Raw genomic sequence first — 24,964 nt, forward strand, 5'->3', positions numbered from 1 at the left:
CCCAGCCCCGCGGGCCGGCGCGGGGCGGTGCAGGCGCTGCCCGCTCCCCGAGTGCGGTAGGCGGGCAGGGGGCGCGGCGGCAGGGTCGGAGGGCGCCCCCTGGCGGCGGCGAGAGGCCAGACTACAGCTCCCGCCGTGCCCGCCGGTCCCTCCCGCCGGAAGAGCCGCCTCCCCCGACTTCCTGAGGGCCGTGCTGGCCGCCGGGCCCGGTACGCGGGGGCGGGCGGTTTGTCCCGGGGCAGGCGGCGGGGGGGGAGTGGGGTGGCCCTGTAACGGCCGCGGTGGGCTGGCGGCTGCGGCGGAGCCGGTGGGTGCTCTGCCGCTGCCCGTTCGGCTCCTCACCTCACCCCGCCCCGCTGAGGACGTGGCCGCTGGGCCACCTGCGCCGGGAGCCGGGCGGGGTTCGCTGAGGGGAAGGAGCCGCGTCCTTTTCGCTGGCCGCGGTGCCTCAGCGGGGCAGCCGGCCTGGCCGAGCCGAGCCGTGCGGCGCCGGCGCCGTGCCCGGCCGCGGGTGAGCCGTGCCCGGCCGCGGGTGAGCCGTGCCCGCCGGCGGGAGCGCGGCCTGTGCGCCGGGCCGCGCCGCTGGAGCGGGGTTACCAGGCTGCCCAGGGCCCGCATGGGCTTGTGCTTCTTGGGTCTGTTTCGAAAGGCGGTATGAGAGAGTGTGTTGGGGTTTATTAGGAAAAAAAAAATTACTTCGTTTGTTTTGCACTTTCGAAGTCCCAGGGGTGTTAATTCTGGTTTTTCCTGCCAGGTTTGGAGGGCAGTAGCATGGTGTTAAAGGGCGTTCATTTTTAACTTATGTGGTTTTTTTGGCCTTAAGTGAAAGGATAAGGGAGAATGCGGAAAGCTTAAAAGCTTATTCAAAATATCGGTTAGCTGGAGGTAAGTAGAGTTAAACAAGCAGACAAGGCAGTCTAACAACCTAAAAGGAGTCCTCTTCCTTTCCTAAAGGCTTGTGCTTCGCTGCTCTGTGGTTTATCCAGCTTTCTAGTTTTTGCTTCCCTTCCACTACAAATTCAATGTGGTATTCTCAAAATAATGAGAAGACTAATGGGTAAGGATGAGCTCTTAGCTGCACATCCTTCTAGCCTAGGGAGAATGCCAGTTTTTAATACAAAAAGGAGAGGAGAAAGAAAGAAAAAAAGAGAAAAAGAAATCTTTCATATTCACCTCTACACTGTAAATAAGTGAAAGAAAGATGTCATTCTCTGCCAGAAGGTCTTCTAGAAAGCTAGCTGAGATTGAAAAGCTCTGAGAAACAGATAGTTTCAATAGTAAATGCTATTAAAAAAAGGTCACTTTAAGGTCACAACCAGGTCTTAGCTTTAAAAAGACTCGATATCTCAGACAAGTAAGGTCTTTATTTGCACATGTTGACATGAAGCGAGTAGTAAATCTTGTGCTTCAGGCTGTGAACTGATTACCCCAAGGAACTTTTCCTGTGCTGTTGCGCTGGTTAGTAAATCTTGTGCTTCAGGCTGTGAACTGATTACCCCAAGGAACTTTTCCTGTGCTGTTGCGCAACCAGCGGTGATTTGCTTTCCTCGGGAGAGCTCTGTTACCTGCCTGGTGGGAGGGGAGGGAGAGGCAAGGAAGAAGGAGCTCTTGTGTTTGGCCAGCAGACTGTGTGGTTCACAGGCCTGTAAGGCCCGTGGTGCTGGGATACTGGAATGCATTGGATTCCTTGATCTTCTTCGTGCAGCTGGTGTAGGGAACAGTCCTGAGCACTTTTACTGCCGCCTGAAAGGGAGTAGCATTGTGTGATATAGATTGTGTGGGTGCTGAGCTATCATTCACTGATGTTGAGAAATGGCCTGGGACCTTAGGTGGAGGTAGTATCAAGGCTGCTTGAGAAGCTGCTTTGTCCAGGGGCTAGCCTTGCCTTCCCACAGCTCCAGCTGTAGGTGCTTTTTTTTCCCCTCTGTGTGAACCCAAGAAGTCTAGAAGCATGTCCATGTGAGAAGGCGCTGGCACACCTAGGTGGTCTGTGCTAGCTGGAGCGGTGGGAGCATGGCTCAAATGCGTCTGAGCTGCGTAGATGCAGATGGCCTCAGATCTTGTATAGACTTGCTGTGTTTGTCCTGGATGAGAATGGAGGCATTTAAGCATGGTGTGGGATAAGTGTGACTCCAGTGTTTCAAAGGTGTAATAGCTGGTTCCCTATTACTTGGAGGATCTCCGTGCCATATTCTGTTTTGGAGGTCAGATGTTTCAGTTTTCGTGGTGGTAGCTGGTATCTGTTTGTCGGTCAGGTGTGCGTCATCACTGAGAGAACAGGAAAGGAAGACTTCTTACGGTGAAAGTTGTCTTGATAAAAATCTTTAAAAGTTATTAGAAGGAACAGCAGAAAGTCTCTATGAAATACAGGGTTTTCAGCAGCAGAAGTTCAGATAAAAGAGTCTGGGCCATGGCTTTTAATTTCTCCAAGTGAAGTTAAGAAGCTGAACTTGAGAAGTCTTCTGTCAGATTTACAAATCATTACAAAAGCCACCTGTGGACACAAAAGAACACAAAGGCATTACGTTACATCTTATTTCAACTCTGATTCTTTGGGGGAACAGTGTGGTGTGTTAGTTTACCTCTCCTCAGCATTCAGAATGTGTGTGGTGTTTAAATAAGACACATAACTGAAAATGCAGTTCCTAGCAACTGATTTGTTGGCAGTCTTTGGCCAGCTAGCATGAACAAAATCAAGTTCTGCCTTCAGCAGTGGTGTCGGTATACAGTGTGTCTTTCTCTGCGCTGCTCTCTCTTTGCAGAGACGCGTTTGTGTAGCCGCATTTATGAGCTGTGACAGGGAAATCTGGCTGAAAAGATCTCTGCCAAGAGATGAAAAGGGAAGTTTGGAGAGGTTGACCACCTCACTGCCCAGCAGTGTTGTTTCCCAGACTCAGTTTGCAGAAACAGTTCTTCAGCCACACCAGCACAGCTGAGGGAGTGAAGCAGTGTGGCATGAGCCACTACTGAGAAACTGTGTGTCTGTCATAGCCTTTCCTCAGTACTGGTAATGTCTGGTATCTAGAAGTCTAGGCAGATGTCACCCATGCCCTATAGTAGGGACAGGAAAGTATGACTTACCACAAGTCTAATAATAATATACAAATAATTATTATTAATAATAATTATTATTAATAATAACTAAAGAGTTAGTGACAGATGGAGCTATAATGCAGGGCTTGAGAATGAATAGGCAGGGAATCTAGCTGTTGGACTTCAGCACTGTCCTCGCAGTTACTTTTCTTTTTCCAGCTGTGCAAATCCACTCTTGGGTGTGTTCTTTCAACAATATTTTAAAGAGGGGGTTAGATCCAAACCCATTCTCCACCAGTATCCAAGGGTACCTTCTATACTTAATCACCAGTCTTTGACCAGCCAGGTAGCAGTGGAAAGTTAGCTTATGTATGCCCACTCTGTAGCGCACTGTGTATGTAAATAGTGCAGAATGGTCTTTAACGTGAGAACACTGGAAGCTGATAGACCCTGGGGGAACTCCTTTGGTGATGGGCGCTGAAGAGGTATCTGCTAGGAGAGGAACAAAAAATAAGTGAGCTGGAGGATAACCGTGAGGGTACTGGGAGAAGGGGAGTAAAAAGACATTTCTGGGCTTAGGTGTCAAGGGAGGTACAGGTCATGAGATGGGTAGCAATATGAAACAAATTGGGAAGGAATGGCATAGAGCTGTTCCTGATGAATTCCAGAGGTTTGGGGGACACAGAGGTATTTTATACATGTGTTTTAATTCAAATATATTTTCTTTTCTCCTCCCTTCCCACCTTCTTCTGTTTACATGTGAAGAAAAATGACCTAAGCACCATCCAGCCTTTGTGGCCAAGAGCAGGGATAGGGCTGCCAGGAGCATGGCTGTGCCTGGGAGTTTACGGAGGCAGCCTGCAAACAGAGGCCTTGTGTCCCATTGCACCCACCATCATGTTGTTGTGTTCCTGCTGACCTTCTTCAGGTAAGTTGAGTGTATCTCTGCACAGAGAAGCATTCATCTCACTGGATTTGGGGAGGTGAGGCCATGTCCAAAAAAAGAGAATGAAAGTAGGGAAATAGTCTTAACCTGTGGCTGTGAGCCTTGAAAACAAGCTTAAAAGCTAGTAGTACCGGCCGGTCTGTGAGTCAAGCGGTAGTGGAGCCAAGTTTGCTATACCCCTGGGGAATCCAACCACAAACAGGGCTTGCACCAAAGGTGAGCCTGACTGTGCCAAGCCAGCAGCTTTCTGTTGCAGAAGGGTGAATGCGGGTGGCTGTGGGGAGGAACTACCTGAAATGAGGAAGGAAGCAAACCCTGATGCTCAGAACTCAATTTAATGCCCATTCTGACTGATGGAACGTGCTGTTGCTTCTGGGGTACTCTTCTGGAAGTACCGTTTCCACCCTCTCACTGCTTCATATCTGAAGGTCTGCTAGACTTGTATGTTAAAAGCTTGTCTGTTATGCCACCTGACAAGAGCTGGAATACCATACTGCCTGTCCTTACAAACTTTGCCTCGCTGATACCCTTTGATCTTCACAGCAACACTGCCGCTGATACCTAATCTGTCTCTGGAAGAGCACTTGTAATGGTGCTTAGCCAAATGAGTGCATCTTCTTTTCTCTTTTATTTTTTTTCCCCTTGAGGTACCTAACTGTTGTTGCACAGTCACCTCCTCTTTTGAAAATAGAGGAGGTCAAGAGCCTATTTCACAACCTACTAAAATCTCTGTATCTACCCATAATTTGGGGGTTCCTGCTGCTGGCTAGTATCTCCAAAACTGCCAGTCCTCTGCTGTGCTGCCTGCTGCGATAGCATTATCTCTGTTTTGAGTCCTACCCTTTCCCACTTGACCTCCAGAGGAGATTTAGCCAATCTGTGCTTATGTGTTTTCTGGCAGTTATTCCCTGCTCCATGCTTCCAGGAAGACATTCAGTAATGTCAAAGTCAGCATTTCCAGCCAGTGGACTCCCTTCTGCCTGAACAGCACGACCCCTGAGCTCCGGCCATACGAGGTAAGGACACAAGGAATAGGCAAGTGCAAAGGAAGACGGGCAACTTCCAGTATGCTGAGCTTGTGGTGCTGAAGACGTCCTGTTAAAAGTGTCAATCAAGGACACTCCTCAGAATGTGGGTGGGAACTTCAGGTGTCTGAATTGTAGTTTTCTGGATCATCAGGTGATGGTGAAATCTTTCCTAGTGGTCCCAAGAGAGAAACTTCTCAAGAAGTTACAGTGGTCTAATGGAAATGGGGACCCCAGGAGGGTCTCCATAGCAGCCAGCAGCACAGAGGAGGGGGAAAGAGGGAGCCTGCTTCTGAAGTGTTGGAGACAGTCAATGAGAGCAGTTAATGGGATTAGAGATCCCTGGAAAACCCTGGTTGTGGCTTTGTGGTGGCGATGCTGCTGCCAGTCTGTTAGAATTAGGAGAGAAGAAAGCAATCTGAAAAAACTAGCTGCTTATCCTAAACTGATACTGCAGAATGACATTTTGTCTTTCATCTGAAAGGTCTGACTTCCTTTGCTGAACATCCTGAGTACCCCTCATGTGTAAAAGCCTAACTTCAGTGAAAGTGGTGAGAGTTCTGGCAGTGTTTGCTTGCAGAAAAGGAAGTTGTATACTGCTTGCATCTCACAAGTGGGAATGCAAGAGCTACCTCCTGGCTCCTACTCGTGGCCCTTTTAGGGGCGTGCTTGTTTTTAGCAGTGGCTTGTTCTTTTGCTTTTGAGAAGTGGGAGAAATCTTACATTAACACCTTGGTTGCTGGCCATGAGATCTATTGTAGCAGGGAGTCTGGAGTCAGTTGCTTGGGTATTGTCTCCATTAGAAATCATCAGTTATTTGAACGTTTGACCGAGAGATGATAAATGCTGACTCTTTGTGATATGTGGAAACAGTAAATTGGGCCTGTAATGTATTCAGGATTTTATAGTGTGGCAAAAAGGAGTGAGCATATCAGGGATGCTGAAATGAACTACAAGGTGTTTTATATTTAGTTCCTTAACTGGCGTTCGAGCAACTAGTATATTTTGGAAGCTGGTTTGTTTCCCCCCTCTGCTCCCCGCCTCCCCCTGTCCCAAGATGATTTAGTGTTTGCTGGATGTTGAGGTGTATGTGTCTGATCAAGAAAAACGGCCCTTTTGGTATCAATTTATGTTGTTATATCAGCTAACAGTAAAGTGAGTTTTGAGAAATTGATAAAACAGGTTAAGGGCATGAACATAGTCATCACGTGCTAACAGTTTTGAGCTTTGATGTATCTTCTTAACCACAGCTGTTCTTTGTTTTTATACTTAATTTTTTTTTAAAGTACAAAAAATGTTTTGCAGTTGTTTCGTGAGTAAGCCCTAGTGTGATTTTATTAGGAGGACAGCTTAGATCTATACTTCAGCCTTTAAAGATTTGTGAGTTCTGCAGAGGTTGTTTAATGAATTTAAGCCTTAAGACAAAAGATTTGATTCTGTTATCTTTCAAAGGCTCTTAATAGCTTGTGGAACTACTAGGGATCTCTGGTTAAAAGTTGAAAGCTGTTGGTGTAAGTAGGTATTGGTGGCCTCAAGTGTCAAAAAGTATTTTTCAAGGGATTTACTAGTTTTCTTGGACACATGAGACTTAAGCAGAAGCTGTCTCAATAGGCCCTATGTTACGTCTTTTAAACTGAGTGGATGTGTAGTCTTGCAAGATGTTCTCCTGGAGAGGTGGAATCAAACTAAAACTGATGATATTTGAGTTAAGCATGTCCATAGGTCAGGTTTCTGTTAGGTTTATTTGTTTGTGTTCTAATGGGGGCATGGTGGGAAGGGAAGAAAAGTTTGTCCTTATTAACTTGATTCATTCTTCAAGTCATCCTCAAAGCTTGCTATTTTCAGCTGATGTCAGTAATTTTAGTTTGGGGACAACTGAGTCATTTTCCCTTTTTTTGATCATATGAGAATGAAATTCAGGGTAAGCAAAAAAAATAACAACATTAGTGACTGGAATTCACTGTAGTTTCCAACCAGTCTACTTCTTCCCCCTGTTCCTTTTGTGTTCATTCTTTTCTGTTTGTGGTCTGTGATTTCTTAATATGGTTGCTGCTGAAGGCAAAGTTTCATGTACTGAAGACAGCAAGATAAGTACAGAAGAGACACTGCACATGAAACAGAATATGTCTTTATTGTATTATTAATTAAGATGCTCTTCAGTGTTTCTGTGTAAGAAGCGAACAGCTGCATGCTTGTTAGCGGTAGCATTTGTTTTGCCAGTCATTTGTCTTGATACAGGTGGAATGCATATTTCTTGCTTCTGGTTGCTGCCCTTTAGAAGTGAATGAAGTGGCAGTGGACATTTTCTGCAGTACATAATGCCAGAATTGTACTTGATTTGATACTGAAAGTGTTGGAGGAATGGGAGGCTGGGGGGGGCAGATGCCATTCTGCTTTGCAGTTGGGGTTTCTATCAAAAAAAGAGTAGAACGACCTATGCCTCTCCCTGTTTACCTGTTAAAATTTTATGTCTGTAGCTCTGGAACAGCAGCCATTTATTTCCAAATGCAGAAGAAGCAACTCTCTTCTTGGGGACGTTGGACACTATCTTTTTGTTTTCCTATGCTGTGGTGAGTAAAACTAACTGAAAGCTGCTAAGCTTTGGTTGAATCTTATTGCGATGATCACACCCACATTTGGAGGGGGTGAATAGGATCTTCTTGGACTTGCTTAGCACTAATGCAGTTTAAAAGCTTAATTCAGGAGCAGGTTTTTTTTCCTTCAATTTCTGTTAGTTCTGCCTGTGCCTGTCACCATGTGAAGATGTGTGTGAACAAATGCCAGAGGAATACTGTCACTTCAGAATTTCTCACACCCCTGTCACCAGCGGGTAGGAGGGCTAGTTCCATCTTTCCAAGAGTTCTCAGCCGAAGTTTTTAAAAATAAGAAATTTAATGAACAACTATGAGCATATGAGGTGGTGGAAGAAGTGGTTAGAATGAGACTGTATGTTGGTATAACAGCAATGCTTGGATCAGCTTGACCCTTCTACGTTATTTTAATTCTTGCAGGTAACAGATTTAAATCTTGTGGCTTTATTTAATGCTGTGTTTTGTTCCTAGGGTCTCTTCGTCAGTGGCATAGTTGGGGATCGCCTGAATTTACGTTGGGTTTTGTCTTTTGGCATGTGTTCCTCTGCTCTGGTGGTAAGTCGGAACATACGAGTGTAATTTAGAAATCTCTTTTACGGTTTCTGGATGGGGTTTGACTTTAAGGGAGAAGGGGTTCTGTTTCTGTGTGAATCTGCCCACAGGCTGTAGCTGTACCTCAATGGACACAAAGTGTGCGTGTAAAACTTTGTCCTGGATGCACTTAGTGCATTGTCTAAAGCATAGAGCTATGCTAGATGACTCACCTCTTCCTGAAATATCTATTTATGGATACCATGTCAGAAGGAAATTCCTAAGTTTGAGGCACCGTCTAGAGACTTGGTGGCCAGCTTTTGTACGAGATTGGTGTATCTGGACTTTTTGAGACTGTTTTGTATTATAACTGTTCTCCCAGCCCACATATGTAGTCATCAAGGCTTTTGCTTCCAAACACAATCTTTGCTCTCTTCTTTAAAGGGCATGCTAACAATACTAAGCGTTGATTTTACTTATTTTGTAATTACTGGGAGGGCATGTGTCAAAGAAGAATGTCCACTCAAAACAAAAGAGTTCTTCAGGTTCAAGCCACTGCAGATAAGTGTGAATCAGTTTTATCTCATTGTGGTTTTCTGGTTATTAAAGTAGTGGTAAAAGTGTGGAGTGCTTTTTGGTTTACCCAGTGGCTATAAATGCTGCTATGGCCTACTGTGTTCTGCAAACACATGGCCACAATCATGCATCAAGCACAGTGTGCCACAAAGTGTGTTTATTTTGGCTAGTTTGGGTTATGGCTCTTAGTAATTTGAGACCTGGCTGTAGTATTTATGTTAAATTTTGTGAAGATAAATGACGGCTGAGGTTTTGGTGTTTGCATAGAGCCTTGTGGATGTGGATGTCAGTACAACTGCAGTTCAAGAGGCTACTGTATTTTTAGCGTTGTTACTGAAAGTATTTGTCTCTTTTCCTCTCCTGTTACAACTGTGCTGTTTATGAAGATAAGTCTTTAGGAGGGGAAGTGCCATGACAGCACATTTGTCGCTGGGGTGTTTGGGCTCTGGAGTCCGTGCTGGGGTGGCTCGGCAGATGGTGCTGTTAGCTTTTAGCTGTTTCTTAAACAATGCCAGGCTTGCCTCTGGCCTGACCCCTGTGGGGGACCTTCTCTCTGAAATGTTATTTCTTTTTTAGGACCCCACTCCTTCCTGGCTTTCAGCAGGGTTTCTTCTCAGCCTCAGGGTTTCTTCTCTGTGATTTTTTTTTTTTTTCCCTCCCCCACCAGGTATTCTTCTTTGGCACACTCACGGAATGGTTGCATTTCTACAACAAGTGGTTCTACTGCTGTCTCTGGATTGTGAATGGCTTGCTGCAGTCTACTGGTTGGCCCTGTGTGGTTGCTGTCATGGGCAATTGGTTTGGAAAAGCTGGGTAAGTTGAGTTTTCTTCAGTGACTCACTTATCTGGCCTGCTGAGTAGCAGATTGAGCTAAAAGTGTTAAACCAAAAAGGCCAACTGTTAGGTCAGAATTAAAGTTATATGGGATGAAATACACATTACTTGTTACTATTATTTCTTTGTTGTTTGGGTTGTTTTTTTTCCCCTGGAGCCACACAACAACTTGGTGTGAACACAATTGAATATGTTAAAGGTAGAGGTTCAAACTTCAAAAGTTCCATAGTGCAGAGTGGCCGTTTTTCATGCCACTGGAAAACCTTTTTCTGTCTCATTACCACTGAAGAGACTGAATGGAAGCTAACTCATTGTAGGTTCAACTTTGTCACTTTGGGGTATTGCAGATGAGCTCTAGCCATAGCTTGTAATCCTGTCGTTGCCAGCTCACCTCTGCTGTAACAGAGGTGTTCCAGGAGAGAACATTCCTCGTTTATCTCTATTTGGTACCTCCAAGTTATTCTGTGTTTTAAGTGACCTTTGAGTCTTTGAAGTGGATTGGGAGAATGCTGTGACTTTATTCATAAGTTGAAGTTGACTTGAATGTTAGAAATTTGTCTTGCTCCTAATGTAATCTCTCCCCACATTGCCTTTTTCAAATTTTCTTCTCCTTCTGCAGGAGAGGCTTTGTGTTTGGACTCTGGAGTGCTTGTGCATCTGTGGGAAATATCCTTGGGGCGTTCCTTGCCTCCTGCGTTCTCCAGTATGGCTATGAGGTAGGTATTGCTGTCTGGCTTCTAGCTAGGACTGCATGTCAGATTGGGTTACGAGAGACTAGCTTCTTATCCTGTCTCTGAGAGATAACAGGCTCAGAGTGTCCAGTTTCATCTTCCTGAATCCTGGTGGTGGTGAGTAGGAGGCAAAATAGAAAGGGTATTGCTTTCCTGACCCTTCCAAGTGGGAGAAATGAGCCTGAGACTTCTCTGTAAATGGGACTGATGTTACTGAAGAGCCTTAATGTCATCATATACCCTCTCCTGATTTGTGTGGCTTGAAGTGCTCTTCAGTTTAGAACCTGTGATGGATGACTCTGAAGTCGCTGCTACTGAATAGTGGTGAGGTTCTGACAGGCATGGAGGCATAGCTTCCGTAGCTGGGAAGAGGCCAGGCGTGCACCATATTGCTGTAATATGGCAGACAAGCCATTGAATATGGGGAATGCAAGTGAACTAGTGCATCTTGCAGCACGTGACCTCCGATAATGGGCTAACAGAGCTGAGCTTGTCACTCTGGAGATGAGGAGGCTTAGGGTACCAAAGAGCAGCCTTCCAAAGCCTGTCAAGAGATTGCTGGGAAATCAGAGCCAGGCTCTTTCCTGGGTTGCATGGAGAGAGAGCTACAAAGCAATGATTATAAAGTGAAGCAGAGATTGTTCCAACTGGATGTTTGGAAAACTTTCACTATGTAGTTAGTAAGCATTAAAATGAAGGGCCAGAGCCTGGAGGATCTGTCTTTGGAGGTCTTTCAAGACCTGATTGAACAAAGCGCTGAGCAACCTGGTCTGAATTTGGTGTTTGACCCTTCTTTGAGGAGTCCCTTCCAATATAGCTGGATCTGTGGTTGTGTTGGGTGAACTCCTTCCTCACTGCTGTTACTTCTGTACACTAAAACAACTGTTTCAATGTGGTCTTTCAGCCTAGATAGAATCAAGCCTGTTCAGGGGATGCAGAGATCACTTGTTTCCAAGTCTTATGGATGTAGTCTGAGTTATTGTAGCTGTGTTTACTCTCTGACAAGGCTGGAATGTAAGGAAACCCTCGTTAGTCAGAAGCTTATGAGGCTGAAAATGTTTTAAAAAATAATCTTTTATTTATTTATCTTCAGTATGCTTTCTTGGTGACTGCCTCTGTGCAGTTTGCTGGAGGAGTCATTGTGTTCTTTGGGCTCCTGACATCACCAAAGGAAGTGGGTAAGTAGAAGGAGGGCTGTAGTATTTCAGTCCCTTCGTGGAAAGCAGATCTGCAGCTTTCCATGTAGTACTAAAAGTATTGCTCATTTCAACAGCACTTATCCTTAGGGCTCTTATAAAATGGTGTTGCACTTCAGTGTATTTAATGGAGCAAATGCTTTACTCGCCAAGATCACACTAAATGCCAGCGTGCATCATGTGTCTATACATGTGTCTGGATATTTTAAAAAGCAAAATAAAACAGCCTGGCTCAACATCTCCATTAGGGTGTGCCTAATTACCAGTTTTTCTTCACCTGGAAATTCAGTATTTTTTTAAAGAAGCAGCAGGCAAACTGGAACTGGCTATTGTGGGAGAAAACTATGGCAAGCCTTAACTGTGCAGTGGGAAGGGAAAGTAATTTTCATCTGCAGGTCTTCCACAGCCAGTTAAATAGCTCTCGAGTTGGATATAATCCTTCTCCAAGAAGATGGTAGGCAAGCCAAAGCGTAACAGGAAAACAAAAGAACTTTTGGGTTTTGATAGGGCCATGGAGGAGGTTTCCCAGGTGTCTGCAAAGGCTATAAAGTTGGTAGCACTAAAGCTACGATAAAGAGTGCCCTTTAGAGCACTCAGCAGCCCAGAAAGTGCAGTGCAGTTCCTAGATCTTCCGTTTCAGTGGAGGCGTTAACAGGCAGCAGCTGTCTGAGTAGTTGCTAGTACACCCAGCCTCCACACTCAGGAGAAGTGGTACTCAGGAGCCAGGGCTGAGGATCCCAACCACTAAATAAGGGGGGAAATGCACTAATTTGTTGTCTTCCAACTAATGGCCAGACACTCAGAACAGACAAAGCCGACGCCAGGATCAGACAGAATACTTTCAAGAGCGCTAGAAGACAAAGGGTAGAAACTGGCGACACTGCAGAACACCATCTAGAAGAGTTTCTAAGCCAAAGGAGGATGGAGGTATGGGAGAGCAAGGGAACTGCTAGAAGGGAGAATTGCTTAAAAGAAGCGAGCGTAGCTTTAGAGTGGGAGAGGGTGAAGAGTCTGTGGTCCGTTTTTCCTGTTGCATATCCCTTGTAAAACCTAGGACTCCCTGAGCTTGGAGCAGATGAAGATGGCAGTGTGGAGGAAGATGCCAACAGACCTTTAATGAGCAATGATGATGTAGATGATGACGACCGGAATTACTCTATTCAAGCAACTGACACCGACAACCAGCCAAAGGCCATTGGCTTTTTCCAGGCTTGTTGCCTTCCGGGTGTAGTACTGGTGAGGACACAGATTCATGAGCGAGATCTGACTTCTGTTGTTAAATGTAAAGCTGATTTTTTGTGTTGTCAGCATTTTTTGACGACATTGTTAGTATGTGTTGTAATTGTTGACAACTGACTTCTTACGCTGTTAAAACCTCGGGGCTGGGACTGTTACCCTTGTGCGCGTGTGGACTGTAATACTGTCTGGGTGTGTGGTTGCCTGTTGCTCTTCCCATTGGACTCCTGCTTCATTGGTGTATGTAATGAGACAACTATGGGCAGCAGAGATCCTGCCCTTTTTGCTGCAGAATTTAGAAGGGAGGCCATGAGCAAAGGCGTCTGTAAGATGCTTTCTTGCTAAGGTGACTATGCTGCCCTGAGGAATGGTATTCTTACTGCTAGGAGAGCATCACACAGAACTGTGGCACTGGTACTGGGGTCTGATGGGGTTTTTTGTTGCGTTAAAGCAGAAAGCTGTCCTGAAAAGTCTTATTAATCAGCATGATGTAATGTGGCAAAGTAGGTTTCTTTTTTGGAATGAACTGGAAACAAGTCCGGGTGATGCAGTTTCCACATATTCTCATCCTGTCCCTTTTATGAGAACTTGTACTTCTCCATCAGGCAGTATTGCCCAATTCATGGATTTGGTTCAGCTGAATAATTAAGCTGCCATTAAAAAACAATGTTAACTTTCTGTGTGTTCCCTGAATACTAGAACCAATACAAGAAAGGGGACAGAGTGGCTGGCTCAGTAATAGCGTGAACTGTCTAGATTTGATCATGAAGCAGAACTACCGAATGGACAGTATGGTCAGGTACTCTTTATGCGCAAAGCAGTTGGTTGTGATTAAGGCAACACAAAATGTAGAAGGGATGGGTGGACTGTCGGAGTTTAAAGTGTTGGACAACCACTGTTCTGTTCTGTTGTTAAGACCTTGGTTGAGGGATGGCAACAGAAAGCATACCCTTATGGCTAAATGCCATGTAAACTCTGGCTTGGTGTTGGTGGTGCTAAGAATAGGCCGATGTACTTCAGGCAACATTTTTTCGTGGTGGAGGCCGCCTCAGTTGACGTGCGACTGTTTTCATTGGCCAGAACGTGAGGAGGCACTATACAACTGATGTCGCTGTTTCTGTACTTGGGATTTTGAGGACTTGTTCTGTGCATTAACCCAGCAACATGAACACCTCGGAGTCTGTGAGTTTTACCTGATGTCAGATCAGTGTCAAGCAAAACTGGGACACTATGGCAGATCAGTGAGAGACCAAATACAGAGAGAACCTCCAAAGCCTTGTCAAGATTCTACAAAGGCTTTATTTGACACATTTTTTCTGTAGTTCCTCTGTTCTCCTGCTAAGTGATATGGTGGAAGAGTTTTAGCACAGACAGCTTTCCCCTGAGCCTCTAGAAATTCAATGTTTAATCACTCAGTCTGGTAGACAGTTTCTAAACATGTTGTAATAAATATCACTTCATACAGTGCACTTTTCACACCCAGCGGCAGGAGAACTCTACCAAACATACCTGTGTCTTACATGTATTGCGGCGATACAATACATGTACCTGTATTCTGTCCTGTGAAAGTGAAAAAGAATTAATAATACAGCTAAAGAGGTTGTATCTGTTAAAATAATGTAAATTCAGAAGAGGTGATCTTTGTGGAGTTTAATATATAAAAAGATCTGCTTTCTGAAATTCAAAGACAAGTGTGTACATACACGGACAGTCTCAAAAGCTGTGACTCTAACGTGTTGGGTTTTCTGTCTTCATCCTTGTTTACCTCTTCAAATGTGGGTTCCTTGAATTGCTGTCAGTGTGTTACTAGGAGGCCTTACCGAAATAGTGTGCCTTGTCCCTCTGCATGCTGGGCCACCAATCCCAGAGAACAAATCTTTGCCACACACATGAAAGCTCTCAAGGAGATCTCCTGGCTAAGGAGAACTTGAGCCCAGCAGCCAAAAGCAGGAGGTTGTCTCAGCTGTTGGGTTTGGAAGCATGTGCTTAGCTTTGGCCAAACTTTTCATCTTCTGTCCTGGAATACCTGCCTAGGGATTATGAATGAAACTTTCTCTTCTGGTGCTGTAAGCAGATGAGCCTTCTGAGCAGTAAAAGATAGCACAGAGGAACTACTTCACCTAACTTTTCTCAGCATGATGCACAGATAACTAAATCTCTAGGGTTTTTTTATGTCACATAGTTGGCTCCCTGCTCTTCAGAAGGTGAATTAAATTTCCATCATTTTTTTGGAAGCCTGGTGTCGTTTTCTTTCAAGATTACGCTGAAAGTGTAATCTTTTAACCCATTGCATTCAGTGAAAAGAAAATAACATCTTGACTTTGATTTTTGTGTTCTCGGGTTCTCTTTGATGTTCAGCATTAAGCTTTCATAATGCTGCCTTCTTACGTGAAATGCAGAAGTACTTTCCCCTGAAAGCTGTAGCTGGATACAGAGCTTTATGGGAAGAAGCAGAAATGTTGTTTGTATTTCTCAAGTGCTAACTGCTTGCTGGCCCTCCCTTTCTTCCAGTACTCTTTGGCCTATGCCTGCTTGAAACTGGTGAATTACTCATTCTTCTTCTGGCTGCCCTTCTACCTCAGCAACAACTTTGGATGGAAAGAAGCAGAAGCTGACCAGCTCTCGATCTGGTATGATGTGGGAGGAATCATAGGTGAGTAAACAAGTGAATAACGTCTTCCTGCAGTTGCGCTGCTAGCATTTGAAGATGAAGGACAGATAATGCAGCTCAGAGCAGTCAAGTTCAGTGGGATCTAGCTGTTTACTGAATATATGAGAAGTCTAGTTACGTATGTGGCTGCTCCGCTGGTTTGTTGGTGGATTTTTTCTAAAACACAGAGTATGTGAGCCCCCTAAAGAGTTTACTTATAATTTAAAGAGCATTGTCATATTCTTGGACACTACCCCCAGCAGGCATTTTTCTTTACTCACGAGGACTTCTTGAAAAGTGCCGTGTACAAAGTGGTGTCCCTGCTGCTTGCTGCTTCCTTTCTGACAGGTAGTCTTAAGGAAAAATTTAGATCCGGGCCTACTGGGTTCTATACTGTCCCTTCTGTCCTGTATTTTTAAGAACAGACTCGGCACAGATCTCAGCAGAGTAAACACAACTGTATTGTGTTCAGAAATAAAATGTTATTGCACTTGTTTCTGCTGGCTGCAAAATCTGACCCTGTTCCTCCAGAATAAAGAACATACTGTATATCTGTTTAGACTTCCACTCTCCTGTGCTCAGTTTCTTGCTTTATTACCTTGTCCAGTTAGCTTTCCTAGAACAGACATCCTTGTTTCTGTCTGTTCAAGGACACTTTTTTTTTTTTTTTTTTTTTTTTTTTTGTTGCCTCTGTGGCCTTTTCTGTTTGGAACTGCTCTGCTGGTAAAAACTAGAGTGTTGAGAGAGCCTACAGAGGTAGCAATGATACATAAGGTGATTTTTATCAGTTATCTGCATTTATTACAATTTGTTGCACCTACCCTAAGTAGGTGAGACAGCAGGGAATGTGAGGCCCCTTTGTGCTAATGCTTTCCTTGTGGAAAAGAACTGACTTTTCTTGCACTTTCTGTTAAAGAAACCAGCAACAGTGTTAAGCTTGCTTACATCCAGAGTTGTAGTGATCCTAGAGCTGTGATGGCCCTATAGGGGAAGGAAAAGGAAAGCAGGAGCATTGGCTAGTTGCATGCCAGAAAAAAAGAAGTAATAAATTCCTGGGAAAGCAGTATGAGTAGTTTTCTCTGCTCTATCTGAGCCACTTAATTTTACTGTGGTCTCTGTGTCTGGGGCAGTCACAGCAGGAGACTTAGTTTCCAGGATTTTAGAGAGAATAAGTATTGGTGAGAAGGCAAAAGGCCGATGCGCTCGGTGAAATGAGTTTTGTTCAAGGTGTTAGCATCCTGAGCCTGACAATGACTTTTATTTTTATTTTTTTATTATTTGCAGGTGGGACTATCCAGGGCTTGATTTCTGATGTGCTACAGAAGAGAGCCCCAGTGCTAGCGATCAGCCTGCTCTTTGCTGTAGGCTCTCTTTTTGGATACAGCCGTGAGTATGCTTTTACTGTGCAGTGGTAAGAGGTTTGTTTGGTACATCTTAAAGAAAACCAGAGCACAGCCTGTTCCAGTTATGTTTTCTGGTCTTGAAACAGCTTTGCCTTTCGGTCTGTTTTGCCTGAAGTGTGGCGCTGCACAGAAAGAAATCTGTTCTCAGGTTAATGAGGTGGAAAAGAATTAGCTGAGTGGTTGGATTTCCCTGTACTGGTGAGTTATGGTACTGATCCTTCTCCAGTGTCAGTGAGATTTTTGGCATTGTCATTGTATCAACACCACAACTGACAGAGTAGGAAATCTCAGGAAATCTTATCTTCTGTAGCAAGAGGAAAGAGAATCTGGGGACAGATCTGTGTTGGCGTACATATATGCTACAAAGAGGCAGAAGCTCTTGCACTTCACCACTTACGCTTCTGTAAGTGGTGAAATTGAAGAGTTCCTGCCTCTTACAATACAGTTCTCAGTGACTGGTTATCGAAAGGAGTCTGTCATGAAAACTGAGTAGAAAGAGACAGGCAGATCGGATTTCTGTGAAACATATATGGAGCTCTTCTAAGGGTAACAGTTTCGTGTCTTCAGACATGGTGTCCTGTGGTACCAGAGTGCTTTAACTCACTGGGATGTCATTTGACTTCTGTGTGTCTTCCTCCAAAGTGGGGTGGTGATACAGACAAGCTTTTGTAGAGCACTGTGAGATCTGCGGACAGAAATCACTGCTAGAGCTGGACATGAGAAGCAAAGTGTGCCTTTCAGAAGTATGTGGGCTTACTCAGAGAGTCTCAAAAGTAAGGTCAATAAAGTGTAATCATTACATAGCAAGGTTGGGTTTGGTGGCGTTTCGTGGGCTTTTGTGCTCACTCGTTATTTCAAAAGTGAATTGGAAGCAAATAATAAAATTGCTGCTGAAAAAGTTTGAAGTTTGTACTAGATACAGCAGGGCAGCCAGAGGTCCAGGTGTCTTGTGCTTAGCTCAAAATGCACTGATGTCCAGCCAGATGCAGAGGGCTCAGACAGGCTATATGAAGTTACTGCGGTGTGATAATTTAATTTCCATAAGCCAAACCAGGAAACTTTTTTTGTGCACCTAGTGTGTTGCACGTAAGAGTAATAACAACCCAAGAATATGGGAAAAGGGCTGCAACTTGCCTTACACAGGGGAATTTGACCATGTGTGGGCCCTAAGTTGGAAGTGGTGAGTAAGGAATTCAGGTGATGCCTGGAAGTGAGATATTGGGGAAAACAGTGTCTGAAAAGCACCGAGGGGCTATAGTGGAAAACCTGCTGCATATACACATTATGAAGCTGTTCCTGTAAAGGGAAGCAGAACCTGTAGGCGTGCAAATGTGGCTTTGTAAGGAGGAATTGGGATGTGGGGTTTTGCATTTTTTATTTCATTGTGCAGCATTGTTTAGGCAGTTGCTGGATTACTACCTCCAGATCTAATATCTGTATTTTTAAAAATATTTTGGAAAACTCAGGAAGGGGTGATTCAAGTGCTGAATACTTTATGGTGGGAGAGTTTGAGTTTAATCTGCCTTCCCCAGAAAGACAGCAGGAGGATTCTCTTACTCTTCAGAAGGACTTTCAAGGAGAGTAAACGCAAGCTCTGTGTCACAGAAAGAGGCATGACAAGGACTGGAACCCAGAGCTACACAAATCTGGTATCCTAATAGGGCACAAAATTTTAATGGCAGAGGTGGCTCTACTGTAAAGTGCTGTTAGGAAACTTCTGGGTCTTTACTGTCTTTAATCTCTGTAGACGTCTCTAGTCATCTAGTCAAATAGAAGTTATTGTTGTTGCTATCTAGCTAACTGAACAGGCAGTTCAAACTGGATGTTTGCATGCTTCTTTCTGATCCTAAATAAGTGGCTTTCTCAAGTTCATTTGTTTTATTCACACTTATCTGGTCTTTCTCTTGCAGGTTCTCCAAACAGCAAACCTATCAATGCTGTGATCATGGCAATTACAGGTATCTTATCAAATGTCACTGTTATGCTAGTAGACATATATACATTGCAGAAAAATCAGTAACGCCAACCTCAGGTGGTGGTAATACATTTGTGTGCCACCTCTGCTGGTTTTGCAGAAAGACCAAAAGCTGGGGCCCAATTTCTGTTGCTCTTGGAATACAGCTGGAGGAAAATTGCCTTACAAAGGGAAGTATAGAATATAGACTGTATAGAATAATGGCTTGGAACTAAGGGGGTCTGTCTTGGTGCAGTACGATGGAGACAGATTTATGCTAAAATACCTAGCAGTGGTCTGGTATCTGAGGAAGTGGATATATGGCAAAGTCATGAGCTGCAGCTCAGATTTGAGGGCGTTTGTCTGTCAGAACCCCAAATGCCCTGTGTACTGCGAGAGGTCACAAGCTTTGTGTGCTACCAGACATACTGTGCTGTGCTATGGAATTAAGATTAGCCTGCATGAATAGAGCCTTTCTTTTCAAACGCTCCTACTTCAGAACTCTGTCCTTTCGTGGTTTTTTTTCTGCCTTCCATCTTCTGCATGAACCCCTGGAGACTGAGGCTGTAGCATGGGGGTATACTACTCCAAAGCAGAAATGCGTCTAAATCTGATTCATGTTGAGGGTTTGTATGTGCATGCTGTTCAAAACTAGCTTTCTGAATGCAGTTCGATGCAGAGTGTGCCACAGCTAATGACCTCATTTTTGCTGTGGGATGAATATATGATTGTTGGCAACTTCTGTGTGTGTACTCCAGGTACGCAAGGTGTTCCATGACTGCATGTTTCAGCTGTGAGGGTACCCTTCTACACACAATTAGTCTGTGGTCACTGTCCTTAGACTTAATCCTTTTCCTGAGCTGTGCATGGTAGAAAACCTGTGTTTTGAAGACGTTCTGTTGAGAATCTGCCTGCACGCTTGTTTTGCACTAAGGCTTGTTTCTTGGTACTTTCAGGATTTTTCATCGGAGGCCCATCTAACATGATCAGTTCTGCAATTTCTGCTGACCTGGGGCGTCAGGATCTGGTGAAAGGCAGCAGTGAGGCTCTGGCAACAGTCACGGGAATTGTGGATGGAACTGGCAGCGTTGGTGCTGCAGTTGGCCAGGTGAGGCTACCAACGAAATATAGAGGTCTGGGGAAGGAGGCAGAGAGTCTGGTGTGGTTAGAGATGTTAGCTCATTCCTCATTCCAAAGTCACATGGAGAGAAAGAGAGGGTTGATTGGTTTGGTTTGTGTGGTTTTTTTAAAAATTATTTATTTAAGAAACAACCAAGGGAACATGTCTGTTTTAAGCTTCCAGTGGAAGCAATTAAATTAAGAACTAAGTATTCATAGTGCTAATGTTACAGGACTTTCATAATTCAAATGAATTTTAGAGATCCTGAGCTCCAAAAAGCAAATAAAGGTCAGCTTCACAAAGAGTCAAAATAAAACATTTTGAAGTTTGTTTGGGAATTTTTTTTCCAAATAATAGAAAAAACTTTGGTTACAGAAAAGTTTAGCTGTATAACTGAGTAAAATTAGAATACTTATGCTGAATGTTACAGTGTTTATAAAGTAATCTAAAATTTGCTCTTATTTATGGTTCCCCTTTTTGTCTATGGATCTCTCTTACACCTTGTAAATCCAGCACCACTTGCCTTCGATAGTCCTTACAGTGTGCTGCCAGAGGTCTGAAGACTAGACTGTTGCAGAAAAGGAAGCTGACAGTGTGCCCACTGGGGACATTCTTTCTTCTCAAACACAAGTGTTAACTATGTGGAGGAACACAGTGGTGCTTTGGGGAAGGGAGGATTTAGTAGAAAGATCAGAGGCAGTTCTGTTCCAGGCATCCTCTAATGCTGGAAAATACCAAGGATGCAGGCAAGGCATACAAGTTTCTTTTCTGGAAAGGGATTTGTTTGTACTTGCCATTGATTGCCTAATAAATACAATCATTCAGTCTCTATTTTGTAGGAAAGATGCTGTTTAGCACCATTAAACATGGGAAAATTACAAGTGCTTTGTGGACATCTTAAAGTGCACTGTTATGCTCAGTGTTCTTCTTGCATTGTCTACAGTGTTTCTGTCTTCCCCCACACATACCATTCAAACTCATGTCATCATAAAAATTGGGTCTTTAGTTCTGAAAAATTCCACCTGCCTCCTATTCTAACGTTGCGTTTATTTCAACAGAGATAACCATGATGTCATTCTGGGGGTGTGTGAATAACAGCAAATGCACAATGGACATGTTAGAAATTCAGATCCTGTTTTGTGCTAATATACCCCATAGTGAAGAAGGGAGGCCCTTGTACAGCATCTGAATATAAATCTGCTAACAGGGAATACATTTTCTTTTGTAGTCTGTATAGTCCTGTTGAACTAGGGTGCAGTTCAGAACAGACTGTGATCTCAAGTGTCTTGCCTACGATGAAGGGTTAAGTAGTTAGTGGTTGCACAGCTCTTGAAAATGCGTCCTGTGTAATTTATAAGCCATTCTAGAGCTTTTAGTTCTTCTGAGAGTACTTACATCCACTTATGTCCCAGTGTGCTGTGCGAAAACCTTGTATTCAGCGGAGTCAATTTGTCACCCTTTGAAACTGTAGTTCAGTTCTGTCTTTATGCTGCTATGAGTTACTGTAAAGCTTCAGGATGGTGTCTTCGTTTTGCTGAGACTGTGAGTCTTTTACAGAAGGGTTGCTGTCCTGCGTCATCTCTTCTGACAGGAAAAGATCAGCTGGAAGGTTTTGTGATCAGCTCTGTATGGAGTGTCGACAGCCCCCAAATTCTAAAAAATGAGAGTAATGCCTGAAAGTCATGCTTATCTTCCCAGTTTGAATAATTTTTTTTTTTCCCTTTCTGTTTAGTATCTAGTGTCTTTGATCCAGGAGAACCTGGGATGGATGTGGGTTTTCTATTTCTTTATTGTAATGGTAAGCAATCTCCTTTTTTAAAAAAAATTCTTTGTCAAAGTTGTTTGCAATAGAAAGTTTTTGTGAGAACCTGAACATTGTGACTTAGGCATGCGATCTATTTCTGCAACAGCTGAAAACTCTGATGCCATTCTCCAAGTGGTATTGTGGTGTGCCTTTGCCTCAGGGTGTCTAAATCAGCTGCGTTCATATGGATCCTTTTGAAGTCATGTTGCCCAAGAGGAATTGAGGTTGTAGCAGAGACGCAAAAATACTTGTTTAAAAACACTGGAATTAATTTTTTAAAGCTCATACCACCTGACTGACTTCCAAGGCCTCGTTCGTCTCCATGATAGGTAGTTCCTAATGTTTTCAGGGAGCTGAAGTGAAGCTCCTTGTTTGTTAGCCCTTGAAGATTAGTGGAAGGAGTGATGAGGACCTTGAAACTAAAATGGAAATGACTTTGCCGTGCTATGCCACTGGGGGAGAAGATCGTTCAAGCCCTGATCTCCTCAGTGTTGCCACAGTGGTGAATGGTGTTAAAATTCACCTGTTCTTCCAAAAAAAGGAATTGTCTTTGTGTCTGTGCTAACAAGGGAAAAGGCCACTTCGGTAGCCGGCGGAGGTGGCCAGGAGGACAACCTTTGAGGAGGTGAAGAGCTCAGCTTCTTTATGAAAAGATCACGACAGCTGAAATGGTAGAGCTTATGAGCTTTCCGGCAGGCACAGTCCCTCCATCTGCTGTGCTACTTTGTCCTTGCTCCTCTTAGTCTGTATCTTTCTGGGGAGGCCTTGAACGCACATTGGAGGGCAGGATGGCTGCGGCTATGGCTGCTCTGTGCTAATTGTCCTGGATATGCTTTTTTCCACAGACGAGTTCAACAATCCTGTTCATTTCACCATTAATAGTGAGGGAGATCAGATTGCTTCTGCATGAGCGGCGCCTGCGGATGCTGGCTGAGTGACTTCTGCTTGCTGCTGGAAGGACTGTTGTACGGACCTGACTTATCAAAACTCTGGGAGACTTGTTTCTTACATCCTCCAGGTTTGAACTAATTCAAAACGGCTCTGCAAGACTTGATTGACCTGCCTCTGGCAAGCTCAATAGTGAAGTACCAAATACCCGTCCTGAGACCACCCACCTCATGGAGCTGCTGACTTAAGCTAGACAATCTATGGGACTGGCGGATTGTCCTGGCCTACCAGACTCTTCCATGTCAGTGGTCACACTAGGGTCTTGTGTTGGGTGGTCTCACTGCTATACCCTTTCTTATTTATTTCTGGATGTCCTGACCAAAGGTCAAGTGTTTAAAACTGACGGTGGAGAGGCTGTCTTGCAATGTATTTTGATGCTCAGTTGTGCTGTTGAAATCCTACAGTGCATTTCATGGGTAGTCTAAATTTATGACCACTTTAGCTTTTAGAAAGGGCAAAAATAATTATTTGGAATGTGCGCTATTTGTTTAAAAAAATGCTGTTACTAAATCTGCACAGACAGACCTCTGCTATCCCTAGCTATTAACTGTCACATATTCCATTAGATTCACACGGAGAACTTACCTCCGTATCTGTTTTTAGCATTTTAAAATAGTAATATTACTAATCTCTGGGAAATGAGATTTCAGTTTTTAACTATTTAAGTAGACAAATAGTGTGCAATACTTTACTGTGATCTCTGAGAATAAGCCTTAATAGATCCTTTGTGTTTAAAGGATCCTTGAATGGCTTTGGGGGATCAGTAATGGGACACAAGTACTTTCACTACTGCTTTGTTATTTGAAGTCTGATCAATACTGACCAAAATGGGACTGTCAGGTGACCCTCTGCAGGAAGCTGGTGTCCCTGATTTCATACTCGTGGGGCAGTTGCTCATCCAGCAAAGGTGAACCAGAATGGAATTAAAGGAATTTAAGGGACCGCCTGCTCTCGGACGCTGGCTTCCAGGGACTGAAGCGTACTTGTGATAGCATCAAGGAGCACGTGCTGCTGTCTTCCCCTGTGCTCCTCTGCCTGTGGCTGCACAGGGGGCCTCAGGCTCCAGGGTTTTAAAGCTTGAGTTGTACCTTGAAGAGAAAGGTAGATGCAAGTCAGCACTAAAACCATATGACTGCGCTTACTGTGGCGGTATATGAGTATTTTGCAGTACTGTGGTAAGCACGGTGAGCAACTGACACCTAACATTTGTTGGTGATGTTAATGGGATCATCAGGTAACTTCACAACAAATTGCTTTCTGCTTATGCCTTGGGATGTTTGATTGTAATAGGTATGTGTTAACCAGCAGAACTTCTGATCAAACATTCAATCTTAACTACTCAGCAATGCCTGGACAGGGGTGGGGGACAGGAAGATTCTTGGAGCTGAAAATTTGAAACTTTTTAAATGGGAAAAGTTGCCTTTTCAAAATGTACAGTGATTTTATTATTTTTTTAAACTTATGAATGTCAGGTTTCAGTCACGTGTTGATTGTAATGAGTGGAACATTTAGTGCCTTACGGTTTTACTGTATTGAATGGTTGCTTGGTGATTGCAGCTTGTGCAGTGACAGCTCTGTGCACAGCTTTGCTTACTGTGAAACTCAGTTGCTCCATTTTATATTTTTTTTTGAGTCAGTCTCTTGGTGGAGGAGATTCTTGCATTTTTTGCTAACCCTTGAAAAAATTCAGTGCTTGGGAAAGCAATGCTATCAAGCTGGTGAGGGACCTGAATCCTTTTCTCTTCTCATTCCCATTCTGATTTTTGCCTGTATAATTAGAGCAGGAGACTGAGAAACTGTCATCCTGTTCTCAGAATCACGCCCTGGGGTTAGTGTCTGCATCCCAAGCTACTCATTAGCCCCTATACAAATAGAATCAAAACTCCCAAAAATTCAGTTCTAAAACTGATGGCAGCACCGTTTGCCCCAGCCGCTGCGTCTGAGAATCTGTGGTTTCAAATTCCAGCCTGGGTGAGCTTTTTGGGCGACCGTCTGGGCACTAGATAAGCTTCTGATGAAAGGTGGGGTGGGAAAGGGACGTGCGTCGCTGGGGTCGGGGGGAGGAGAGGCAGGCCCCGTAACAAATGGTTTCCTGTAAACTGTTCTGTCCCCTCTTGGTAAGTGTCAGATGTGTTGTGAGCACTGCGAGCACAAGCTGCCCAGCAGCTCACATGTAAGTGTGCAGCGGTGCTTTGAGGCCACCCTCAATTAGTGAGGCATGCCTATGACTTCAGGATGTTGTTGTTGTTGCCCTGAATTTTGGGTTCTGTTTATTTCTTCAAGGTGCTCAGATGGAGAAAGGTTTTCAGTCTGATCATGTCCAAACATCTCACGTGAATAAACTTAATTTGGCTTGATCTGGCCTAATTCTTCCATGTGCTTTATT

At 44.0% G+C, this 24,964-nt stretch overlaps 1 protein-coding gene across 3 annotated transcripts; it reads left to right on the forward strand.

Moving 5' to 3' along the window:
• The first annotated feature begins 4 nt into the window (after nucleotides 1–4).
• SLC37A3 (solute carrier family 37 member 3) lies at nucleotides 5–24,935 on the forward strand. Of its 3 annotated transcripts, none has more exons than XM_080391270.1 (15): nucleotides 5–209; nucleotides 3,799–3,961; nucleotides 4,881–4,995; nucleotides 7,482–7,574; nucleotides 8,067–8,150; nucleotides 9,370–9,515; nucleotides 10,156–10,252; nucleotides 11,361–11,445; nucleotides 12,518–12,699; nucleotides 15,211–15,352; nucleotides 16,634–16,735; nucleotides 18,663–18,710; nucleotides 19,663–19,814; nucleotides 21,559–21,624; nucleotides 22,476–24,935. In XM_080391270.1, the coding sequence occupies exons 2-15, from the start codon at nucleotides 3,861–3,863 to the stop codon at nucleotides 22,566–22,568; spliced, it is 1,506 nt and encodes a 501-aa protein (XP_080247396.1). In that variant the 5' UTR covers nucleotides 5–209; nucleotides 3,799–3,860; the 3' UTR covers nucleotides 22,569–24,935. The 3 variants fall into 3 exon arrangements, with proteins under 3 accessions (XP_080247396.1, XP_080247397.1, XP_080247398.1); XM_080391271.1 differs by lacking the exon at nucleotides 5–209 and adding an exon at nucleotides 529–652; XM_080391272.1 differs by lacking the exon at nucleotides 5–209 and adding an exon at nucleotides 664–885.
• The last annotated feature ends 29 nt before the right edge of the window (nucleotides 24,936–24,964 follow it).

This window comes from Falco punctatus (genome assembly GCF_963210335.1).
Source record: "Falco punctatus genome assembly, chromosome: 6".
In the NCBI taxonomy this organism is placed as follows: Eukaryota; Metazoa; Chordata; class Aves; order Falconiformes; family Falconidae; genus Falco; species Falco punctatus.

Coding starts and splice junctions, on each gene's coding strand:
- SLC37A3 (XM_080391270.1), top strand. CDS start 3,861: ATGGCTGTGCCTGGGAGTTTACGGAGGCAGCCTGCAAACAGAGGCCTT. Junction 8,151..9,369: donor TGTGTTCCTCTGCTCTGGTG/GTAAGTCGGAAC, acceptor CTCCCCCACCAG/GTATTCTTCTTTGGCACACT. Junction 15,353..16,633: donor TGATGTGGGAGGAATCATAG/GTGAGTAAACAA, acceptor TATTATTTGCAG/GTGGGACTATCCAGGGCTTG.